This window comes from Python bivittatus, unplaced genomic scaffold, assembly GCF_059951505.1.
Source record: "Python bivittatus isolate LINGU-HERP-01145 unplaced genomic scaffold, Pbiv_v1 ctg000850_np1212, whole genome shotgun sequence".
Taxonomy (NCBI): Eukaryota; Metazoa; Chordata; class Lepidosauria; order Squamata; family Pythonidae; genus Python; species Python bivittatus.
In genome coordinates this window covers 13476062-13502500 of record NW_028277112.1, presented here as the reverse complement: position 1 = coordinate 13502500, position 26439 = coordinate 13476062, and the positions used below count along the sequence as shown (strand labels likewise).

The window sequence follows — 26439 nt, the reverse complement described above, 5'->3', positions numbered from 1 at the left end:
ATTTATATCAGTAGATAAATATGAAATGATATAAGCTTCCATATTGATTTTAATAAAATATATATGCAGAGCTTACAAGCAAACAGCCTGAATCAATCTAATATGAATCCTGTATGTGCAGGTGCTATATTTGGTTAAGAAAAAATAATAAGTAAACCTAATGTAGGCATTTCAGCACATTTTGAATAAACTCATGGAATTTTAATGGATTCCTGCATAGCTACTAAATGTTAGACAATTGTTACTTTAATCCCACTTTATTTTTTTCCATAAAGGATACCTAATTATACTTATGACTGTAATTTGAAATATTTAGTTATGCAACCATTGCATATTGCTCTGAAGTGTTACATATGTGTTTTGATGTTATAATCAGCCTGATCTGTGTGATTAATTCTTTCCCATTTAGTTCAAATTGGGGGCAGCTCAGTGCACAAAATTGGGATGCAGCGGCTTATGTGTGTCCAGTGGGCAGGTGCTGATTGTGTGAAAATGTATATGCTGACAGAGTATTTGTGTGTGCAAACAGTTGCTGGTATTGTTCTCTTCCCCTCATCCCCCAATGAAAATAGTTGATCTCTACCATTGATCTCTCTTGTGGAAATGGGATTTGTAGAACAGTTTTCAGAAAGAGAGGGAAGAGAGCAAGCTTTTACAGTGTGCAAGGCTAAACTTTCTGACTATACATTTTCTGATTCTTGCATAGTTCACACAACAGAGCGATCCATGTAAGAATCAGCAAATGTATAACCACCAGAACATACAGCCTTGCAAATTGAAGGAGATAACAGTGCCTCTAGCTGGATGTATATTCTTTTCATGGAATGTTATATTCAAAATATAGCAGCTGAGAAAACTCTGCAGATACTATGTTGAGCTGGCCCCCTCCCCCCCCAATAATTTAATTTTAGAACAAAGATATTAGAGGCTTGGCAATGCATGGAATTTAACTATTTTAGCTTTCTGTGTCAGAGAAACAAAGACTTCCTCATCTTCATATGTTGATACTGCACTATTATCTTGAAAACCAAATTCAGATTCGAATACTTTCTCCCTGCTTCCAAGTAAAATAGCAGCATTTTTAAATTCTTGAATTATTCCTAGTATTTGTAAAATATATGTCTATAAGAAAAAAATGGAACAAAAATAACAAGATTAAATATTTCCATTTGTGGAAGATTGATTGGAAAAGCAAGAAAGGAGGATAGGTGGGAATAGCCTCATGAATCGCAAAATAGTAGTCAAACAGTGCCCAGAGGAGGGCACGAAAGATGAAATCCTGAAAAGGGTATTTCTGCTGTTAGACAATGAAAGTATGCTACAGTGTTTTGTTGTAGGGCCTAGTTATTGTTTCAAACTGTGAGCCTAGTGATGAGTCCTGAAAAGTTGCTACTGAATTAGGAAAAGCCACAGAAAGATAAAACAGTTTTTTAAATGATGGCATAATCTCTTACAAGAACCCAAAATAAGTAGTCAGCATGCAAAACACTGAATTATGGAATACTTAATGTCAATTTGGGAAAAAGAAAAACACAGAATAAACTTGCTTGAATTGAACTGCTTAAACTTCTCAACCATATCCTGGAGAAAGACTGGCTGGTCATAATACTCAACATGGGTATTTGTCACAGTTTGCAATTGTAACACTAAGGGACTTTCCTTCTCAGACATTTCAACTATCTGAAAACCCTTTCACCTATCACATATCATTTTTGTCATTTAGTTTGTCTGATTTCACGTATTAGAAATACTCTAGAACTTCTTAGAATTCTTCTAGAATTTATCTTTGATTCATTTTCTGTTAGTGAATGCATGAAATCCAAAGAACATTTAGTTCTTTGTTTCTTACCAAGGAAACTATTGATATGGTAGAACTGTAAGGATGACTCTTATGTATACTTCTACTCATGTGAATGAAACATATATACTTAAAGATATATTTCTTTATAGCTTCTTTCCAATAAAACTAGTAATATCTTTATATTACATGTTCAGTGTTTGAGTTCAATGTATATCCATAAACCTGCAGTTGTACAGTAGTATGCCAATATACTTATATTTAGGGATGTGCAAGGTATTTCAAACATGAAACATTTTGAATTTAAAATGGGTTGTCCTGACCTTATTAGAAGTGTTTCAACACTGTTCTGACTATTCTGGGATGTTGGGAATAGCATCAGAACACATCCTTAAGGTCAAAACTGAGCTTTTTGAGCTTGAAGTGTTCAGAATTCAAGACATTTCAAACATAATATTGCTTACATTGTTCCAAAGTTGAAGGCTGAGGCTTAAGGCTGAGTGAAAAACAGTGGTCTAATGCTGACCAAAGATCAAAGTAAAGATTTTGTATTGTAATGGGCTTGTCTAAGGCCATTTCAGGAGCAATGGTAGAAGAGAGATTCAAAGTGAGGACTTCCGTATTCATAGTAAGAAATATTATAAGAAATATTATATACCAGTCCTTATAATAAAGGTTGTACACCAGTACTTGATAGACAGTAATGTTTTCCTTGGATTTCTTCTGTGTTTGAACTAATGCTGAAAAATAGGCACTCAATATATTTTTGCACAAAGTACTTTATAATGTAGTGTAAATATGCATCTATATTGAAAGTTTAAGGGAAACCACTTCTTATTTATTGATCAATGCATTTTTATTTATTTTAAAATACAATATATCTTATTTTTTAAAACACTGCATCTCTAAATCTTCATGTCTTGTATAGCTGTACTAACAGGACTGCATTTTTATATCCAGTCCTAAGTATGTAATAGCTGGCGAGTTAAGTTGCATTGTTTTTATTTTGAAACCAAGTGATGTCACACTCCAATAAAATTAAAGTTCTTAATTATTACAATAGCATGCTGTATGTTATGAGATTATTCCTATTGAACTGAATAGCATGTTATCTTTTCATTATTTTTGTTTTGCCCATGTGTGTTCTTAGAAATTCTCTAGGAGTAGTGGAAATTAAGGTTAGAGTTAGTTGAAATTTAGAACATCTCTAAAAAGATTCAGAATTCTCAGATCTTATTTCTTGTATATAATATGAGAATAAATAATAATAAAAAGCATTATTTTAGTAGGAATTTTACAATTATGCAGATGCTGTGACAATGTCACATCTAAGAATTACTGCATTTGAGAAAGTTACACGCACTACATATATAATTTATAGTAATTTAAATTTATATGTGTTTATGCTAAAATACTAAAAAAAAAAAAAAAAGCTAAAACCAAAAAAGTAGGCGTTTGAAATATTAAAAGCATTTAAATAAAGTTATCAGGAGATATCAGGCGCTGAAACTTTTTTTTTCTTTTTCTTTAGTTTTACATTTTCAACAGCCATTAAAAGTTAGTAACATAGCAGGTGATTGTACAGATAAGTGCAAATGTTCTGAAATAAATAGCAGTTGGTGACCTGGAATGTCAGGGCTCTAGACAAGGGTGTGTGTTTGTCAATATATCCTACATGTTTTACAGAGTCCTTAGGGGATATGGGAAGATACAATTTCACCTTTTCTGTGCCAAAACATTTTAATTATATCTTCTTCCAAGTACTGCGGTTCAGTAACCAAGGAGCTGACATTGATGCATGTGTTGATAAAGCTGCAAACATTCAAAATGAGATTAGCAAAGATTTTGAGGAAAGGGTGACAGCTAATTTTGCACACTATTCTGCATCTAATTCAGGTCAGTGTAATGATAGAATATTTTATAACTCTTGTGTCATCTAGAAGGACTTTTATGATGCTTTGTGTTAATGAACATTTGTGGTTTTGAAGAGTATAATTTCAATACTATTTTTCATACAAATAAAAGGATTTTATTATGATTTTATAGGCTATACCCAGAAAATGGAGTTATGAAAAATTGATGATGGTCAGAATAACTACTTTACCTGATTTGCTTGAGATTGTTCGATATTTGTATGAAATAATCAAAATATGTAGTTATACTGTTTATTTTCCATCAAAGCGTTATCTAATCTATATGAGATTTAAAGAATTAAAATATAGTTTCCTTATGTTGCATAGGATATTTCTGAGCACATTCCAGTGTGTTTTGGTTCTATTCTATCCTTTATTTGAAGGCAGCTGACACTCTTCTTTCACTTTTCTTTTTGTTTGTCAAGTTTTCTTTCTTTCTTTTTTATCCACTCACTTCTCCATCTGCTTTCACTTTTGTTTGCTTGGGCCGTCTCTCATCCCAACTTGATAATGAGGAATGTGGTGTGACCCTGACCTCTATCAGCCCATGCATGACCTTCTGACTCCCCTATGTAACCTTTGACCTTTTCTTTGACAGCTTGATTAATTACCCTGTGTTATGATTTATGAGTAAGTGCTATGTAAAAATAATAGACAACAGGTGGTCTCCTAAAAACTTTTTGTGGCATGTTTTCTTTTCTTGCCTAACTTGATGAGCTATTTTAAGTTGGAAACTTTGTGGAACAATATGAAGTTTGGCAGTAATACAGCATTTTTATACACTTGGACACAGCAGTGGAATGCAGGAGCCTAAGAGATGTGGTGTAACTGGAATGAAAATATTACAAAGTGTTAGCAGGGTGCAGTTGCCAAAATGCACATTGGGTGAAAATACAAAAAGAAGTCAACTGACATTTCAGGCATTTCAGTCTCAGGTCACGTCTTGAGAAAATTGCTCAAATAATGGAGGGGGCATTTTTCAAGCTGAGCTGCATCTCCAACAGCTATGTTTACTTTTACGCTTCACTAGTGACTTCTGATTGGTTGTCATGACCTCATCCTACTGTTGCATCTAGGTTGTTGCAACAGTGACACATAGGTACTCTTCTCATGAAAAAGATCGGAAATAAACAGATCATACATCTTTGAAAACAATGAATAGTCATTCCTATGACCATTTTAAGCATGTATAGATCTAGGTTACTGATCTAAGCTTCTTGGATTGCTTTTCCCTGGAGGAATAACTTGATTGTACTTCAAATGTTCTAAATAGATTTTTTTAAAAGAATCAGATTGATAAAGCTCAGGAAAATTATCTGTTACAGATTTTTACTTACAGACCAGAAAGATAGACACACAGGTCAACAGATTCCACTCTAGCCTCTGACCTCTCTGGTCATATATGGCATCCTATCCTAGTAGATTAATATGCTGTGCTGAATGCTTTTAGCTCATTATTCATTTCAGCAGACACAAGAGCCTTCTAGTGTTCCAGAATATATCTCAAATATTTTTACTGCTGCTATCTTTTACTGCTATATAGGTTTTGTATGTGTGCACGGTAGTGGAAGTATCCATTAGAAGATGTAATTGGGTTTTTTTTCCCCTTATTATAACCATGATATTTTATTACCAAACATACTCATGAAGTTTCTATGATCTAAGATACAAAAATTCTTGGAATTCTAAGTATTTTTCAACACTTGTCTAAGCTTGCTTGTAATTTAGTCAACTAAATTAATCAATTTGAATACGTATATAAGATTGGAAATGAAACCCATCCTTTAAAAGGTTTCTGAAATAATTGACAAGTATTTAACTTATTAGCAAAATCCAGTAGGTTTTGGAATCTGACAGGTATAACTTTATAGTATATCTCTTACTGGATACATTTTAGGGATGGTTGAATGATATAAAATTGGCTATCCAGTTGGTAATCAGTTAGACTCAAAATTGGTTAAAGGCCAACTTTACTAGTAGAGATTAGTATAATCTGTCTCATTTAATTTTACTAACTGGTTTGTGCAGATGAACTTGGAACTTGTTGAATGCTATATTCTACTCATATTATAAAATTATCTTTGAAAACATTTAACTAAGAAAAGATGAGTAATCTACTATATTAAATTATAGATGTCCTTCATTTTAGATGTATTTTTCACATTTAGTGCTTCAGTTATACTACTTATTTTGAAGACAGATTATTAGTAGATACAGATTTAAATAGGCATGCACATCTGAGGGAGTAGATATTTTCAAATCATAACAGTTGTATTGTTTAATTTCATAAAATGTGTATTATAGGTTGTAAAGGTTATTTTTTAACTCGTCTATAGATGTGTATTATTGTGACTGCATATTTTAAGTCTTTGTTTAAGTTGATGTCTACATTGTGTATGTAGTGGTGATGCACCAAAATTAGTTTCCTGTTGTTTTCACCTTAAAAATTGAGCTTATTTTAAAAGTCTCATATTAATAAAGAATACAGGTTAAGATTTCAATAAATTCTGATGAATTTTAAAAAATCTAAATCTTTTTTTAAAGTGAAAAGGAAACATAAGGCACCATATTGTCAAATTCATAAATTAATTTATGATAAGATTATGTTGGTCTCACTTTACAGCATTGATAGAGGTTAAATTCTGTTCCAGTTATATATATATAATGTTGTATTTCTACCTCCTTTCATCTGTTCAAGTATTGTCTGTTATTCCTAATCCTCTCTCTTGTTCCTATTTTTCCTCATATTCTTTAGGGGAAGTGACTGAGTACAAATGAAGAAAAGAGTATGACATAATGTCAACTTTCTTTATAGTATAGGATTATAGTCAACTTTTAAAAAGAAACATGAAACATCTGATAAAATTTCTTGAAATATTACTATGTTAATTTTTATTTTTACTTTAACAAATATAGTATATTGAAAAAAGTTTTAAAATCATACTAAAGGATGGTTTGTGCTATTTAAAACTTAATTGATAAAAATCCTTTTATTTATGTAGCTGTGATTTTTAAATGGATTCATTTTTCATCTGTTGATGTGTCTGTGAAAAATTGACATTATGTCCTCATAAAATTGGACAAATGAGTCATGTAATTTTCAGTTACATAATCAATAACTTAGACAAATTTTACTACTTTGATGATTTATGTGTGTCTTTTTTTTTGAGAGTAGCAAAAAATGAACATGGTTTCGGTTTCACTAATACCTATAAAACAATGACAAATACATGAATTTTACATCTTGCATTGTATAGAACATAAAATGAATCAATATAAGGACTATCTTCACAAGGGGAAAAAACCCAAGTCATGAACAGGAGCAGCAAACTACTTCAGCTTCTCAGTGCTTATAAAAATATACTAGGTTTTATTGGGGGGAGGGGTCATTATTTAAAACAGTAAGAAAAGTAGTCTCTTCAGATTGTGCTGTTATTAGTAGCCATGAAGGTAGGAATCTGCTTTTCAGTATATTTATTATACTTCTAAAAGTAAAAGTCCCAGTCCTAATTTTTTTAACAGAAATTTCATTTGAGTCTATTTATATAGTAACTGTAGTGTAATTTCAGTTTTATACATTAGAGTAACCTTTTCCAAAGCATACAGTGTATAGGTTCGTTTTGAAGAGAAAACTGGAAGGAAAAATGACAGGAGGAAAAAATGACAGGAGATCACTTACTCATGGTACAGAATCTAGAAGGCGGCAATTTTCTCTTTGACCTATGGTGACCTTTTTGCCATGTTCCCTTATACCATAGACAGTGAACTGAATGCCTCTAATTCACCCTGCTTAACAGAGTGCAACAGTGTTCTTTAACTTAGTTTTGGTGGGAGGAGAAGGTATAGTAGAAATTTGAGAAGGGCGTGAAAACTTGTACAGGCACAAGGAAGAGTAAGAACTTTCTTCAAATGTGATTTTAATAGCTAGTCGAGTGTGTCCAACTGTAGAAAAGCACCAAGTGACAATCTGTCTACCTGACAGTTATCACAATGCATTACAAGGTTTTTGAATAGCTACACAGATTAGAATAAAGCAACACCAAATAAAGTATCTTTTGTTATTGTCAAAGATTTACTTAGCATTGATGATCTACATAGGTGGACTTCTGTCTTTTATTCACGCTACAGATTTTATTTTAAATAGATAAAATTTTATTTTACTTTAGTATGTTTTTTCCTGAAAAGTTATAAAGAAATTTGAAATAATGTTGACAGGTGATCCACAGTTTATGTGAATTTGACTTCTCTTACCTTCTTTTATGAAGATTATTTTCTTTGATGTAAACAAAATGTCCAGAATTTTAGATCCTCTCTCTGTAAATCCCTCACTGATTTACAATTTATATTCTATGACAAAAATCTCATATTTTTCTCTGTCTTAAGTTTTAAGTACATTATTTAATTCCAATAAAATTGCTCATGTCTAAACTTGTAACTAATTCGTTGATTTCAAAGCAGCATCAAATAATCATGTTGAAATGGATTCATTGTTATTGCTGCTATCAGTATAATTGAACAAATGTTTAATAGTTTAGTCTCCAAAGTTTGCTTAAATCCTTTTTCAAACAATAGGATTTAAGCAGCCTACATGTAACAGTTTCTAATATTTAAGCATCAAGTTGGTAATTTTTGGAATCCAGTGTGGGGGAGGCTGTTTCGCAACTTTTTGATTAACTGCATAAAACACTGTAAAGTTGTAAGGAGCAAGGCAAACAAATAAACAAAAGTGGTCACTGAAAATTCAGATGCAAACAAAAAAGAAATGCAACTATTGCTTCCTTTGTCAGTGCTGTGAAAATCACTTCAATCAATACATTTGAACCAATAAATCCTTTTTTCACCCTTTCATCTGGAACAGGAAGGCTATGGAGTAATAGTACTGAATCCGAATGAGAACTATATTGAGGTTGAAAAGACAAAAGCTCAAGTACAGCTGCCTCCAGATAGCTCAGATGAACCTGCAGAAAAAAGAGAGAGAAAAGATAAAATTCCAAAAGATACAAAGAAGCGACGAGACTTTTATGAGAAGTACCGAAATCCACAAAAAGAAAAGGAAACAATGCAAGTATATATTAGAGTAAGTTGATCTTATTTGTTTTGCTTTGATATTGAAGAACAGAAAATGGTTTTGATTTTACTTATTTATGCTTTTAAGTATTGTGCTTTAAAATGCATATAGTACTTGTGTTACTAAAACTAAGAAATTATTTCAATAATTTATTATCCCTAAATATGAAAATGTAGAGAAAAATGTGTTTAATTTCAAAGAGAAATTTGAAGTAAACCCCAGAGAAAGATATTAGACATTCCTAAGATAGCAGTGTTGTGAAATACAGTGTATGAAGTGGGTTTTTAAGTGGATATGTTTATTGAAAAATCTTTTTAAACATAGCTTAGTTTATAAGTTCACAAAGTACTATGGGAAGAGGTTTTCTTGGGAATGCAGTACCATAAACCTCTATATTTTAATTTATTTGTCTAGTAAACTAATACTATAGAGAACAAAATGCTGATTTTTATCTTATATGATTGTATCATTGCCCTGTAATATATTGTTTCCATTTGGGCATGTCTGAAGAAAGATAAAGAAAGTTATTAATATCTTAATAAATATTTAAGTCAGAATCATTTAAGAACAGAGCAGTGAAGAAATTCTGTCCTTTGGCCTTGCCTTTTCTTGATCAGTAAATCTTTGCAATTTGTAATGCTAGCTGCATAGGATCATTATATCTGTGCCAACCAAGGATTTTTAATTCTTCAAGGGTACAAATAATATTATTTGTGCTTTGACACATTCTGCTTCATATACATATAATACATTATAATTCTAGAGATAAGCGATTTTCAGAATTCTTTACCATTAGGTAGTTGTTAAACAATGTTAACTGGGGAGGGAGGGGGTAATTTTTAAAGATTTGACATGTTTTAAATATTACACTGGATGAAGTAATGTATTGAGCAAATATAGCTTAGTAATTAATTTTACAATGCATATTTTGAAAAATGGAGACAATATTTCTAGGAATGAATGAATGAGGATTAGGGGGAAAAAAACAAGAATATAATATTTGTATTTAAAAATACTTGGAAATGTTTTTCTTCCTTCTATTTTTGACAAATACATTATGTAATAAATTATTCACTAATCAATTCCACTCTTAGAAAAGCTTTCTTTTTTGAAGGGACCATTGGAGGCTTTGTAAATTTGCCAGAAGCAAGAGCAATTCCTGTAGTACTAGGCCCTGCAGAGAGTTGGTGATATACTTAGTAGATATTAAACAATTGCTTTTTGTGCCAAGTCCTACTAGATAAATATCAGTCAGTCAGTTGGGCACGTCCCCAAAACCCACTGGCATAATAGTCAGAAAAAAGCAAAGAAAAATAACCAATGTTAGTAGCACAAAGACTAGTCTCATGTGAGAAAAATCTGGTTTATAACTAAAGTATACTCTTAGCAGCTTTCATGTTCATTATTCAGAATTCCATATTAATAAAATTCCATAATCATATTTACAACCATTACATCAGCACTGAAATATCCAGCAAGACTTTTTTCTGTGAAAAGGGTATAAATAACAGATTATGCATACCTTCTAAAGCTTTAAGACCAAAGCTTGAAAGATCAAAGTACTTATTGTTTCAAGCTGTAACTTTTTTTATCTATGGCATAATGTACTTTGCCAATGTATTTTACAGCTTGTTAAAGAGATTGATTTGGTCTCTGCAATAAACTTCATCTCACACAATATGGCAGAAAAGCTTCCTTATATATTCTGTACTAAGACATTTTTTGTTCTTAGAAACATCTGCCAACTATGTTTAGTAGTCAAAGAAAAGGTTATGTTTCATAAGATTATATGTTAGTGAGGCAAAAGCTCTCTGCAGATATTTTCTATATAAGAAAAAATACTTCACGTGTGATGTTTTAACGAAGACATTATACATTTAATATATTCATATTCATTCCTGTGCTTATGGATACGTTATTTCATTCAGACCACAAGAGGTTGCTGCTGCACATTTTGGTGAACATCTCTTCCAGTCACATAGAACCCAAGCTAGTAAACACCTAATGTTTTTATTCATTGCTGAACACGAGGGAGTGTGAAGATTTGCTTAAATCAAAATTTTGTGCTCATTTAGCAGAATTTTGAGTTGTTTGAAGAAATGACCTCTGTGGCAAATAGCAGATTGCTGAAACTCCTCTCACTCAAAAATACTTTTTTTAAAAAAATGAGCTAACCAGCATAGAAAAATACAGCTCAAGGATAAGCAGACGTGGTTCTTTGTGTTCTAGCATTGAGTTCTAATATAACTTCTTATTGTCAAAATACTACGTAACATGATTTCCTTGTTCTTCCTCCTACTGTATCTTTTGTGCCCTCAAGATCTGCTTTGGAGGTTCTTTAGTCCATTGCAGTGTGCATTGAGAGTGTACTAGAATTTATAGGAAGAATTCCATCAAATTATTGGACTATTGAATGCTGCTCTTTAATTTTTCTTTAGAGTTATATTACAGGTTTTATTTAGAAATAGTCTATATTGTTCAGACATTTATAAATGTAAAATTATTTTTGGCATAAACCATCATAGAATATAAGACTTGGAAGAGGACTTAAAGGTTGTTTAGTCCAATACCACGCTCAGTGAAGAATCCACTAAATCATTCCCAACACATCTAGCCTGCATTTAAATATCTCCAACAAGTAAAAATCCACCACTGTTCCAGGCAGACTGTTCCACTGCTTATCAGCTCTTACTCTCAGAAAACTCTTCCTGTTATTTCAAACCATTGATCCTTGTTCTGCTGCATTTTCCCACAGTACAGGTCTATCCCCTGAAGACTTTTCACTATCTGTAGATTGCTCTCATATCTATCCTTAACTGGCTCTTTTGCAAGCTGAACATGCCCAGCTCCATTAATCATTCCTCCTAAGCTTGGTTTCCAGATACCTTATTCTAGTATTAATCCTCTGAACATGCTTCAGCTTTTTAATTTCCATATTAAAGTGATGTGCCTAGAATCCACCATATTAACAATTAAGTCCACAATACAGCCCAACCAGTATAGGCTAATTATTTCCCATGATTTAGACTCATATTACTGTTTATGCAGCTGAAGATCCATTAGTCTTTTTAGTTGCTGCCTTACAACCTACAATTTCAGCTTGGTCCACTAGTATTCCTAGACCTTCTGATATGTACTGCCAACAAGCCAGTTCTCAACATCTCTGCACCAATATATTTGAGCATGCACCTGTCATTGCTAAATATCATTTGTTGGAACTAGCCCAACTTACAAGCCTTTTGAGATAATTTTGAACTATGAATATGTTCTCTGGGGTATTAGTGAATTTCTGAAGTTTAATGTCTTCTGCAGATTTGATACACTTCCCTTCCGTGATCTATAAAAATATTGAATAGCATTGGGCCAAGGACAGTAGCTTGATGCTTCCCTCCAGGACAATGCAGAACTATTTATGAACATGGTTGGTATGACTGTTCAAAGCAGTGGCAAATTCCCTGGATGAAAGCACCATCCAGCCCACGTATATGCATCTTTTCCCCCACAGTATTGTGAAGAGCCTTGTCAAAATTCTTTATTGAGATCAAGGCATGTTGCATCCATAGCATTCCCTTAGTCCACCAAACTAGTCATTCTGTCATGAAAAAGAAAAAATTAGGCTAGTTTGCCATAATTTATTCTTGACAAACCAATGCTAACTCTTAGAAAGATAACATTTTTTTCTAAATTGTTGTAGACACATCTTAAATATAACATTAAAACATACACATTGATAGATAATACGATTGTGCAACACATTCAGAGAAGTCAGTTCTTAAAGCATGTTAGCACAAGCAAAGCACCTTTCCTCTTCAAAGCGTTGAACCAGCTGCATCCTCAGAAGGCTGCTTAGAAATGAGCTTTACACATGTACTTTATATAAATTAGGGAAGAAGAAAAATGAAATGAAATGAAGAAAACTGGTAAAAAAGTTATCGTAGGAAATAATTTGAGAGACAAAGTGTCTCATGACGAAAAGGTAACAATCAACTTCAGGGCCAAGAAATGCAAGGGGAAAATTAAACCAAGAGAAAGTTTGTTTGTTTGTTTGTTTGTTTGTTTGTTTATATATCACATTTATATAGCCGCCCATCTCACACAAAGTGACTCTGGGTGGCGTACAACAATGAATAAAAACAGGCATATAAAAAGATTAAAAGTTATTAAAATAAAAACATTATCACATTAAAAAAATAGGTTTAAAATATACAAACCCCATGCAGAGTGCAGAATGTCAGTTACAGTGGAGAATGTCTCCGGTTCCCAAAGACTCCCAGGCCTGATGACACAACCAGGTCTTGAGGGACTTCCTAAATGATAGGAAAGTTGAGATAAAGAAGTGCCAAAATTAAACTGTAGTGGGTGTTAGGAGGGAACTGCACCTTCATGTTGATAAAGAGCAATCTACTGTATACCAGTACAATACTGAAGCAGCTTGTTTCTAGATGTAGGAAAGATTTGTATCTACCCATACTGTTTTGTGTTGGAGAGTGTTAAGCTGAGTATAAGTGTAGAGCCTAGTCAACCCATGCCATACCAAGCGTCCAGACAATTCTGCTGAAGTCTTGCCAACAAGCTTGACAGTTATCCCCCTTCATTTCCTACTTGCTGGTTATATGCTTGATCAGGAATAAATAATTGTAGTTTTAATGTGAACAAAATAAATGGCCTTTATCTTCATATATTGATGAATGAAATTCTAGATAATTAGTGTAAAAGTATTGGGGGGATGAGAGAGAAAACAGTTTTGTAAACTGAAGGTGGCAATAGGTAGAATGATAGGAAAAATTGATATTTCAGTTAAATAGCTCATTATATTATATACTGTTTATTTACTGACAGCAGCAGGTGGAGGCTGTGTCAAGTGGACCTTTGTTCAACTTTGGTGCTGCCAATTACAGGCCTTTGGGGACCCAGAGGATCTATCAACAGTAACTCATGTCCTTTCCACCTTACAGATAGACTATTGTAACATGCTCTACCTGGGGCTGCCTTTGAAGATAACTCAGAAGGTAGCCCAAATGCAGTATCAGATTTAGCAATGTTATGCTACAGCTGCTACACTGATAAACCAGTTTGCTTTTGGGTCCAGTTCAAACTGCTAGCTATTACTTTTAAAGCCCTATATGGCTCAGCACTGGCATACTTTTATGGAGTATCTTTCCTAGTAAGATTGGGCCTGGCCTAAGAATATCCTGAGGTAGGGTATGCTGAGAGTTCCCAGCTGTGTGAAGTGTAATATGCCTTCTCATTGGTTGCCCTCTTGCTTCCAGAGATGTGGAATGCCCCTAACTTCCTGGCTTTTAAGAAGGCACATAAGACCTTACTTTTCCACAGTAAGGGTGCTAATGATGGAAGGGATGCCTTAGCTTAGATAAATAGATAAATTTCCTGTCTGTCTGTCTATCTATCTATCTGTTTTATATGGCTGCCCATCTCAAATGAATGACTCTGGGTGGCTGAGAATATTAAAAAAAAAAAAAAAAACAAATATAAAAACAAAAACCCATAGCAGCCAGATGATTATAAAGGCCAACAAATAGACAGCATAACCAAAAAATAGGCTTGGTCTCACGCCCGGAGTCCCAGGCTCAAGCATAGAGCCACGTCTTCAGGGCCTTACCGAAAGCCAACAGGGACGGGCCCAATCTGATCTCTGGAGGGATGATATTCCATAAGTCTGATGCCACAAAACCAAAGGCTCTCCTCCTGGGCCCTGCCAGCTGACATCCTTAGCTGACCAAATCTGAAGCATACCCCTCCTGCCGGACCGGATGGGATGGGTAGAAACAACTATTTATTTTACAGTAAACTGCCTTGAGTCCTAGGTGGTACATAGACATGTTTGTTTGTTTGCATACTTGCTTCATTTGTCAGATTTCTATCTATATTTCCTCCAGGAATTCAAAGCTGTGTACATTGCACTTCCTCCACTAATTTTTCTTCACAAAAATAACCTGAGAGTACCTGGCCCAAAGTCAACCAGTAAACCAGTGAACATGTTCCATGGCTAAGGGTGAACTTGAACTTGGGTCTCCTTGATCCTAGCCCAACATCTTAATCACTAAAAATTTATATCTCCTAGGAAAACCTATATTGAAATACATTTTTAAATATAGACTTTCCCTTGAAAAACTATAGAAAGCTAAGAGCCATATAACCTATTATCAATGTTGTGATCATAGTGTAAAATTACTGGTATTTCCTTACTGGAAGCTTAACACAAATTAATCTGAATTTAGTAACTTTGTAAATGCTGACATACGTACTTATTTTAATAAAATTTACCACAACAAATTGAGGAACATCATTTAATTAATTAATCTTTCAAGTTTTTTTTTTAAATAATCCTTTTGGATTCTATGTCATTAATATAACAAATATACAACAACTATTCAACAATTATGTAGCTATTCACTTATAATAATAAATAAACTGTTTTTATTTTAGAATGCTCTACTATCCTGGCATCTCTCACATTTTTATAATTACTTTAAGAAGATAATATGGGTTTTAATCCTCTGAGAGCACTTCAGCCAAAGATGGCTGATCATACTAGAAATAAATAGTGACCTGCTACTTGGAGTTTCCTATTTCCCTGTCCTCTGTGAAGCTATGAAGCCTGTGACTTCATTTTTGGCTAACTTGCAGATATTTACATCTTCATACTTGCTTGGAGACATTTTCTTTGCTTTTTAAATTGCATTGCTTTTTAAATGTACAAAGAATAATACTCCATCGAACCATGAAATCTCTTAGGAAAACTTCTAATCCTGTTTTTCCTGTTTTCATTTAAATTGACCACTTAAATAGTTGTTCACAGTGACTGAATCATTTTAGCTGACCCTCATCATACAGCTTTTTTACGTAAGTGGTAATTAAGTTTGTTTTCATTTAAAACAATCTGGTTGAGATTCATCTTGTTATATTTCCCCCAGGGTTACTAACAGAACACAAGTTATAGCAGTTATAAGTTAAATTTAGCTCTGTGGAGGCAGACATCTTATCAATGGATTCTGATCCATTGGCAGTTGCAAAGCAACCTTTTCCCACCTGATGACGTCTAAATGTACGGAAGTACAACTCCTGCAATCCCCAACCTAAAATAACTTGCAAAAGCCATACTTCCTTGGAACATTATGAGTTGTAGTTCAGTGCGCTAGGTTCTTGAAGAATGACACATTTCCGATATTATTTATTCACCAACAGAGATCTGAATAAATAAGCCTATTGTTACAATTTCATGTTCATAAATAAACCTGTTACCTAAGCATCTGTTTAATGTCTTCTGTACATTTTATGTGCATGTTTTTGGATTTTAAATACTTAGAGCAATGTTCCAGGTTCCTTCAGATCAAAAAATTAGATGCAAGCCTCTTCTGAAAGTGCTACACTGTTTTTTGGCTTTGTTATGCAATTGGATAGACATTTGTGCTTACAACAGAGTTGCCATGTTTAATTTTACTAAACAAAACTGAAATTCATTTCAGAATTGTGGAAATATATAATCCATTTCACTTCCCCAATAGATGGCACTGGTGGAATGAAATTATACCATAACTCAATTAAGATTCTAGGTTAAATACATTCAAAATATATAGTAAAATGTATTTTTTATTTTTTTAAATGTTTTAAATATGTTAGTATTATTTTTACATGTTTTAATTTTTTAAATATTATTCTTAAATATATGTTTATGTTATTTTTTTCATGTTATACATATTGCAAGTAAACTGATCAAAAAGTGTGAACTATATTTAGAATTTGTGTAAGTGGTGATTTTATAACCCAACCATTGGAACGATGAAAATTTAATAATAGGAAATGAAGAATTTGCTTCATTGGAGGAACAAGTTCAAGCTATAATATCTGATTACTAATTCAATTTAGAATTACAAAAATGTTCCCTAGTTAGCAGCATTTTATACTGCAGTTTAACAAAGCACTGTACCAATTAAATATGGTAAAGTTATAAAACTTCCCCAGTTTTTTAAGAAGTCTTGCATTTAACAGCAACTGTTAGGTTAATGTGCATCTACATATATTACATTTTTTTTTTTTTTGCAATGGTCTTTGTAAGGGAGTCTCTGTCATCTCTTTCTGCTCCCAGCTCTCAAGGTTGATAAATCCAGAGAATTGTCCATCTCCGTGTGACCTTTATTTGCCCTTTTACCTGGTTGAAGAATAGGCACAAAATTGCTGGAGTCCAAGCTTATTCATAACCTGGCTATCTTAGCAAATGCCAGCTACTCACTCATTTGCTTTCCAACCAAACTGTCACTCAATGGTAGGACTTCATTTCTCATTGTTTGGGATGTACCCCAGTATTTTCATGATAATAGGGTCACAAATTCAGCTGGAATTTGGGCAACATACAGTAATTTTTGAAGTTATATAGAAACAGTATACCAAAAGCTAAACAGATATCTATGAATGATCACATGGCACCAGAGCAGGAGTCCACATGACACTCCTGGTAGTCATGAATTTTGGTGTTTTTGTTTTTTAGAGACCACAATTGGGACCGACAACTTGGTCATTAAGCAAAGGAGTCGCTAAGTAAACCATGACTGTGCTTAAGATCTTCAGCTTTCCTTTGCTTTGCAAAGCTGCGAAGGTCGTAAATATGAGAATTGGTCGCAAAGTTACTTTTTCATAACCGTTGTAACTGCAGACAGTTGCTAAATGAGGCAGTTGCTAAACAAGGACTACCTGTATTGGCTTCTAATCCTACTAAAATAATTACCCCAAGTTAATTTAAATACTATAAATGTGATCATAATGAATCCACTCTGAAATTCCTTTGAGCCCTTCAACTAACATAAATTAATATCAGTGGCTTCTGAAGGCCATTATTTGCTGAAACATGAATAAGTATCAAATATTCTGTTTATAAGAGACAGGGTTGATTGATAAGTAACATTTGACACTATATAAGAAACTAATAGAAATAATCAGCACTTTAAAAAGGCAGTGCACTTTTTGTTTGATCATATCTATGCATTGAGACATCAGTTACAGTTGATATAAGGTCTAATATTGAAAGTCCTTATAGGAAAATAGGAGTGATACTGATTGCCTCCTTTTTATAGAACTCCAAATATTTTGCAGAGCCAGCAACACCCAACTGCAGTTGGTTATTTCAACAGCCTTAGCAAGTAATGGAAAAGTAATTCCACAAATCAGAGGCAGTGAGTTGGTAGAAACTTGAGTAGGGTAAATCAACTGTACCAAATCATAAGCCCACATTCTTTTAACAGTGGTCGGTGGAAACAAGGCTACATTCTTCATCAATAATAATATTGCATCATTAAACAGCAAGATACTCTTAGACTCAGTTGACACCCCCAACATCACTCTGTTGCTGTTTATGCAATAATTACATGAAAGATAATGTCTTCTTGATATTGGTTCACTTTCAAGAAAGGCATATGGCAGATTTTCATGGATCATCTTGACAGTGTTGTGGTGGATATAAAACCAAATCCAGAGAACTATAAAAACCTTGTAAAAGCTACAAAGTGCTACCTGGAGAATGTATACCAAGAGGCTGAAGGACAAAGTCCCGGATCTTATATCTTACTTATCTGTATGTATGTTGTATGATACTGATAGAAAGCCAATTTGTTTATGAAAAATATATCTCTACACAGAAGAGCCTGCAGCTGTATTGGTTAAAGAACAATGTAGGACATGACAGGAATTGATTGAGACAGTAGATATATTTCACAACTGCAAACATTTGATGATTATTAGAAAGTTGAACAGCAACGCAAATAAGTTGGAACACTATCACAACATAACAGCCAGCTAAGTAGCAAAACAGTTTGCAAGCCCCCAAACAGATTACAAAAAAAAGAGAAAGAAATGAAATAAAATAAAATAAAATAAAATAAAATAAAATAGCACAATAATCAAGAGAATTAGTATAATAAAAGTTGCTTTTTAATGATGGATTTAGAAAATGCCATTAAGTATATGAAATCCAGCAAACCTTCTTGCTTAGGAATGTTCAGACTGAGCAAATAATATCACTTTGGACTGGACACCAGGAAATGGGTCCTTGGATGTTCAACCAAGAGGGACAAAAATAAGGCCTGCAGACAGTCATGTTTTGTAGTGTTGCTGAAATCAACCTCCCTCTTATGCCACTCATACAAGCTGTTTCTAGATAGAACTGGGGACAAATGTGACTGATAGTATATTCAGCAAAATAGATTATAACAAGAAAGTGTGCTGGTGCTCTTTAACTTTAATATGAATAATCGACATCAAAACACAGCAGCTTAATCTATGCTGCTTAGGCAAAGGAATTTATCCAGAATAACAAGTCACTACAGCAGCATTAGAAAAACTGACCACCTGTTATGCCACCAAATAATTTATAGCAAATGCAAATAAGACTCAGGTCAACCTCTTCCACTTGTGCAATTAAGATGCAAATCAGAATCTGAATATTAACTGGAATGGAACATGGTTATATTACAATGAAAATCTGGTATATTTTAGAAGGGTCCCAGATTATATACTTTGTTTAAAATACATTTAGAGAAATTGAGAAACACCTTTGCCCACAACACAGTGAATTCCCAAAGTTTCCAAACTCTCATAAAACTGCTCATCAAGCAACTATTAGTAGTTCTGCCTTTGCCTTTGTTACTCCAGTACAGAATATGCATATCTAGTTTGGGACTAGACCTGTTGACCTGTTCTTGAACAACAGCTGCAGAATTATCACTAAAAGAAATAAGTTGTATATATTCAGTGGAATAGCCCTGCCACCTATTGCAGAGAACTGTGCCCAATCAGAATGAGACAAAAGACAACTGGAGAGAAACAGCAACTAGCATGAGTTTTATTGAGCATCATAGCCCCTGCTGTCCTGTAGTGTTCAATTGATCCCACCACAAGTACCATGGAGTGGCAGAGTTGAGCCCATAGGTTGAAAAGTTGGAGACCTCAAATCTCATGGCCCATAAATCTTCGGGATCTACACACCCTACCTCCACCTCCTGTCTTGGTGTAGCGGCTTACTGCCACTCATGCCTTTACTTGACACCTTTGTCCCCTAACCTCAGGTACTGAGAGAGATAAAGCCCATTCAAACTGTGCATGTTACTGGCCAAGTACAAAGGAAAATAAAATAAAATTGAAATAAATTCTATAGCACTATCACTTGGGTTTGAAGTATTGAGGTATGACATCAGAGAAATCAACCCATCTCCCCCTTTGTGGGGGGGGGAATAAGATTAATTTCACACAGCATAAATAGAATCAGACTTTATTTTTTAAAAGTAGAATAGTTAAAATAGCCAGGTAAAATATTCTCTGCAAAGGGATAAAATTTAGAGCTACTAAAATTACAGGCAACAGCTTAAAGGAATCTTCTGGAAAAGCCTATAAAGCAGAAAATAAGGTTCTAAGCAGATTCAATATGGTAGATGTTCTGCTAATATAAGAGCAATTGTGATGTAAAGAAGAGCCAAAACACATAAAAGCGCACAATATATTGAGCATGTGCAGAGAACGTAAGCACCAGAAAGCAGTAAAGCAGTAACTAGCAGATCTGGAAAAGAAATTGGATGTAATGTAGTTGTTAGCTTACCTCTGTGCCAGTTTTGTTACCTGGATAATACTGCTTTCTACAAATTCTATTTTAAAGCTGAGACTGATGGGAGATAGTAATTCTCCCTTGTTTCAGCCTCTAGTCCAGCAACTTCTGATTTTAGACAAACTATTCCTTACTAGGCAGAAAGGGAATGGTTTGAGGGAATCTGCTTGTTGCTTCTGCTTGAAACAGAAGATGTTGATTCTCTATCTGAGAAGTAGCTGTCAATCTTGTGAATGTCAAGAAACATGCTGCACTTGCATATGCTGGCATTATTGAGGATGGGGAAAAGGCTTCACCAAATAATCCCATTTCTTTGATTTCTGCAAAGCCAGCAAAGCAATACAAATTGAAGATCTTTTCCCAAGCAAACCTACTGATAAGGAAGCAGGAAGCAAGAGGATGAAATAAATTAACCTGCTCAACATTAAGGTAGATCTCCTTTGTTCCTCAAGGAGCAGCATCTGTGATTGATCTCTCAGACTGGCATTGTCCATCTTAGTGTAGTGCATCCATACTGGTAGGGTAGGGCTTAGAAAACAAAATTCATTTCCAGATTTGATATTCTCCTATTTCAGGAAACACGGTGAACAGGCTTTGCTTCATATTTCTGAATGTTTCACCTAATACTGCCAAAGATGGTCTCCTGTTGTTTATTGCTACAGGTTACAAATTGATGTTGTTGAACTTTTCAAAAGCTATGATGGAAGTAGTTGCAGATGATAAATAGTTACAGACTATTGCTTATCAACGTGCGCTTTCCTCCACAGAGACTACAAGCTCCTGCAAAACAACTTCATCTCACTATGGAAAAATATATAATTTATCTTTTAATTATATTCCCAGAGTTTGAGCATATATTGTGTGCAAGAAATTTAATGCTAGAATGGAATTGAATGATTCTGCCTTATTTGGAACCTTCTTTCACTATCCATCTGATTTAGCCTGCCAAACTCATTACATCCCTGCCAAATGCATTATATGTGATTGTGCTGGCTTGTGTTTAGTCCAGTCAGTGAGTCAGTTGGATATTTTTGTCCTTCATAGTAATTAATTACTTTAATGTGTCATTCATTATGGGTGGGCTAAAGAGCCACTGTTATGGACTATATAATTTTCTCTCAAAGCCTACTTAATCTGATTGGTGGGTGACTAATCCCACTGTGACCACATTTTAATAGTGTTATCACTGAAATCTTTTGCCAGAAATTTAAGAGAAGCTATGTTTCAACCAGATTTCTCAGCAGCAAAGAGGCTGATTAATACAAAATCATCTCCTAGAATGAGCAAGCAGATTTGGATCATCTGGCTTCAAAGAATGTTCTTTGTCTGTTGTGGCTTTATATTGTGATGCTGTCTGCTAAACTCAGCCATTTTGGTTATGAAACAAATCAAAAGCTAGTACAATTACTGTAGATATCCTTTGCTAACACTAATTTAGGTAGAATTGAGTGGGATTTGCTCTTAAGTAGACATGTATAGGATCTCTCTATTCATTAAATTTTGGTTTTATGCACAATGGTACCAATAAACCTTTATTTTTATACACACTCAAAAATTCAGAGAGGAAGTTAAATTAATTTTATTTGTTGCTGTGAGATCTAAAGCAGGAACTAACCCCAAGCCAGAGATAGTCATTTTGTAAATATACAATTATTCAGCTACAACACCATGAAGTACTATGCCAAGCATCTGTTAATTTGGAAAGGCGGGAATTTAAACCCTAAGACCAAGGTTTCTCAACCAGGGTTCTGTGGAAGCCTAGGGTTCTGTGACAGGTCACTAGAGGTTCCCTGAGAGATCATGATTTCTTAAAAAAATTATTCAAATCCAGGCAACACACTCTTGCAGTGATGAGCAGAGACTGAACAAAAATCTAGTTACAGCTCTTTCTGAGGTATCTGGTAGTGCGGTATAGGACTGTGTTTATTTGGTTGAGTCCATTCTTAATTTTTGACATGAGATAGGGGAAACAGGTGAATGCTATAGTGCAGGAAGGGAGGAATATATTGAAGGAAGGTGAGGGAGAAGTGCATTTTTCAGGAAATTAATGGACTCATCCAACTTAGTCTGTGATGTCAGTCTCTTCCTCCCACATCTTTTCCTTGTGGTTTTCCTGTAGTTATTCTATCATGTTATTTTAAATAAATTCCATACATGTTTATTCAGTCATGTCTGAGGGTCCAATGTGGAAACTTTTGAAGAGGAGGTGTGAAAGAGGAGGATTCTAGAACAGACAATACTGATAAGTTTAATGATAATAATGATAGTGAAGAATTTAAATCTTTTCAGGCATTTCCCTGCACTGGTGCATCAGTGGACTAAAAAAAAAAAAAGCCTGTGTTTACAATGAAAGCCACTTATCAATGGTTTTATATGGACTGGTGATCCAAGTTGCCCTATGCTGTTTGAGCCTATCTTTGAGCCTGAATGTGCAGCGGTTCCCTGAGGCCTGAAAAATATTTCAAGGGTTCCGCCAGGGTCAAAAGATTAAGAAAGGCTGGTGTGGGTCTTCCGGGTGTGTGGCCGTGTTCTGGAAGTTTTGTTTCCTAACATTCCTAATGAGGCACAGAGAGAACTGCTCCTGTCTGTGCTCCTGCCCTCTGAAGATGCAGGTCACAGATGCTGGCAAAATGTTAGGAAACAAAACTTCCAGAACATGGCTACACAGCCCGGAAGACCCACACCAGCCATCGTATTCCGGCCGTGAAAGCCTTCGACAATACATTAAGAAAGGCTGTCTAAGGCTATAAAAGTCATTTACATTTTCTCACTGCCATGAGTCAGCAGTCAGCTGTTATGGCTTCATTCTTGTCTACAATCAAGATTCTAAACTAGCTGAACCATGCCCGTGAATCTTCTACCAAGTTTTGCTGAGGAGTTGGGCTAAGCAAAGAAGCAATGAACAGTCAAGAGTTTGTGATTTAGTATCAAGTCTTGGTTGGGGCAATCTGACAGTTGTATTGTGTACTTAAGTATTAAAATACACAAATACACAATTACAACTGCAAGTGAATGCATATTTAGAAAAAGAGGGCACCTCCTAAAGTTATTTAATGCCTTAAAATTATATTAATTAATGGATCAGCTCATCAGGAAATTTGCAAGCATAAAGGAAGATACAGTTCTGCATATTTCTGGTAGAAATTTTCCTCTGAGATTAGTCTACAATTAGGGGCTTTCAAACTTTTTCCGATTGCAGAACCTGTTAGTTTAAAAAAAATTCCTGGAACCCCCAATCAAGAGGCAAAGCACTAGTGATAAAAAATTGGTAATAAAACAAAACATCTTGTTGTAATTTATATATGCAAATGTACATATTAAACATATTTGAATTTCACAAAAATGGATTTCCCAATTAGAGCACTGGCATTTGTTTAACTTTTTCTGTTTTCACTTGGTGCTGTACTGTCTGCAGCTTTGCCAGTTTGTAGCCAATGAGCCATATACGGAATGTTCACATTACATAAACATTTATTAGACCTAATTAAAACACAAAATAAAAATAATATGCATATACTGAGTGGTATATATCTAAGATGGGTATAACAGTTTAATACCGTGAAGCTGAAAATCTGTGCAGGAAAATCACATTTTGGGATGTCACTTAGAATTAATCCCTTACTTAGGAATGCTGATGGCCTGGACTACATAAACAAGACATGCAGTGTAATCATATAGACACAAATAATGGATTAACATAGTGAAATTAAATTGTATTTTTTTCCATTGTGAATGTCTGGCTGAAGCCTCTTAAGAACCCATCTTCTGCCTGCCTGCCTGCCTGCCTTTGCAAATGTAGTTGTCATGTATGTTTACTCCAGAGGAAATCCTACTCTGAAGTGCAAACTTGCACTGTAGGTGAACAGTGCAATCCTACATGTTTTTATTAATCCCCACATAGCTCCATGGAGCTTACTCCCAATGTAATACCCTTTCATTAATTGTATTTTTCTTGTTTTAGTTGTTATGAGTCACCTTGAGTCTTTGGGAGTTGGATGGCATACAAATTTGATCAAGCAATCAATAAATAATGATGCCACCTTGATTATTAAGCAGACCTCTTGGAACATATGCAGACACTCATACTGTCTGCAGTGTGGTAGGTGAAGAGGGAGGGAGGAACTCAGCACAGCTGCTCTTGTAGAGTTAGAATTGTTTGTTGAATTTGTGGGTAGGGAAGGAGTTGGGTTTTATGCACGCACATGGCAAGAGAAAAGCAGCCAGTCACTTCCTGTGTGGACACTAGCAAATTCTGGTGACATACAGCAAGTGAGAGGGGAACAGCAGCACTGAGCCAGGAGAGTAATGGTTTAGTGCATTTGAGAGGGTTTTTCCCTAGTCCCTTGCAGAGAGTTTTTTTCTCTCTCATATGCCAGCAGAACTCATTCAAATCCTCACACCCCTCCCCTACCATTTACATACTTTCTTTTCCTCATATTTATTCATTACATTTATATGGTTGCCTACTCTCAAGGGACTCTGGGTGGCTATCAGTTCTATTCCAAGACTTTCATTTTTTTTCTCTAAAAAGGTTTTTTCTAAATTTTGTGGTGAGAGCTTTTCTCTTTGGAAAGTTTAAAAAGCTGAAATGTGTAAAGTTATCACCACCGTCTGTATAAATAATCCACTTGTTTTAAGTTGTTTGTCAATACGAATTTAGCCAGCTATTCTAAATGTTCTCTAAAAAGGAGATGGGATTCTGGGGTGATAAAATCATGTAACCTTTCTAATTTATATTAGCCACTGTAGGCTGGCTTTCACAGGTGTATGTAGTATCCACATTTAATGAATAAATACATTGATGAATAAAAATACATTGTTTTAACAAAAATTCTGCACACCATGGGATAGAAGTTGCTGTCAACAGCAGTTTCCTTACCACTGCAACATTTTTAAGATTTTAATTTGAAGTTCGGGAGAATATATAACATTTAAATTTAAGCAGAGAAATGATTAATCCTTCATCCTTTGTGTGTTGGAATTCTGATCCTTTTCTGTAGTTATTGCTCTTCCAGAAATCAGGACAGTGTGTTGTTTAATCTTGTAATGTATAAACATTTAAATGGAAGATAAAATGATAGGGCTAAAATACAATTTTGTGGATCAGATAATGTATCAAGTGGCTGAATGCATTTTTATATCATAGTTTTCACTTTTACACTGTATAGTAAATAGATTTCTTACATATTCTTGGAGCATTTTGCTATAAATATTTCTGGAATACCTTTCCAGCTGCTCTTTAATATATAATCCAGTTCCAGTAAATGGCTTCCCCTCCATGTATGGTTGCTTGAGTTAGAGGATTTGCTCCCAATCTTCCAGTTAGGTCAACCAAAAAAATTAAGATATGATAGGGGGTCAGTGGAAGAAATTCATATCAAAACAACTACTCACCATGTCATTATGACAACCGGCTGTAACAAATGTGTTTCTGTTTTAAGTTATGACAATTATTTGCTTAAAGTAATTTAATCTGACAGTAGCAGGATGTTGAAAGACTTTTGAAGATGTCATAAAAGCGACCTTTCTGCCCATGTGCAGTGAAAAGCCATTTTTAACAAGAAATCTCAGAAACAGTACAACTTCTTTTGTACTTTGTTAATTAGTTATTGATTTGAAACAATGCACTAAAAAAATGTTAGATTAGCCAGACACCAACAAGGTCACAGTGTGACATTGTAATCATGATAATCTTAGAGTGGGTGTCTTTTTTTTAATATATGAACTCTTGTTTTTCAACTATAAGATATATTGTCATGATGCATACCTTAATGCTGACATGTTATGTGATCCAACTTCCTCCCCATAAATAGCAAGTTTATAAATTTATAAAATGTCATGTCACCTTAAAGGTATAACTAGATTTCATTCATGATGTTACAGTTCTTTTGCTACTCTTTTTTTGTTAACTGTGTTATGTATTATGTGCAGGTAATAATGGGCAGAAATTACTGTAAATTATAGAGCTACATAAAGTCCAAATGTATAAGCCTTTAATTAAATTATTATCAAAAGGTTTTATAGCTAATTTTTAAAGACTTTGTACTACAAA

General features: G+C 34.3%; 1 protein-coding gene across 5 annotated transcripts in view; it reads left to right on the top strand.

Annotated features, from left to right (window-relative positions):
* ARB2A (ARB2 cotranscriptional regulator A) overlaps positions 1-26439 on the top strand; it is a 278187-nt gene that overhangs the window by 97343 nt on the left and 154405 nt on the right. For all 5 annotated transcript variants that reach the window (XM_088130004.1, XM_088130005.1, XM_088130002.1 and 2 more), the window contains one exon: positions 8570-8788. In XM_088130004.1, coding sequence (XP_087986130.1) covers positions 8570-8788 — 219 coding nt within the window. The remainder of the gene's footprint in view (positions 1-8569; positions 8789-26439) is intronic.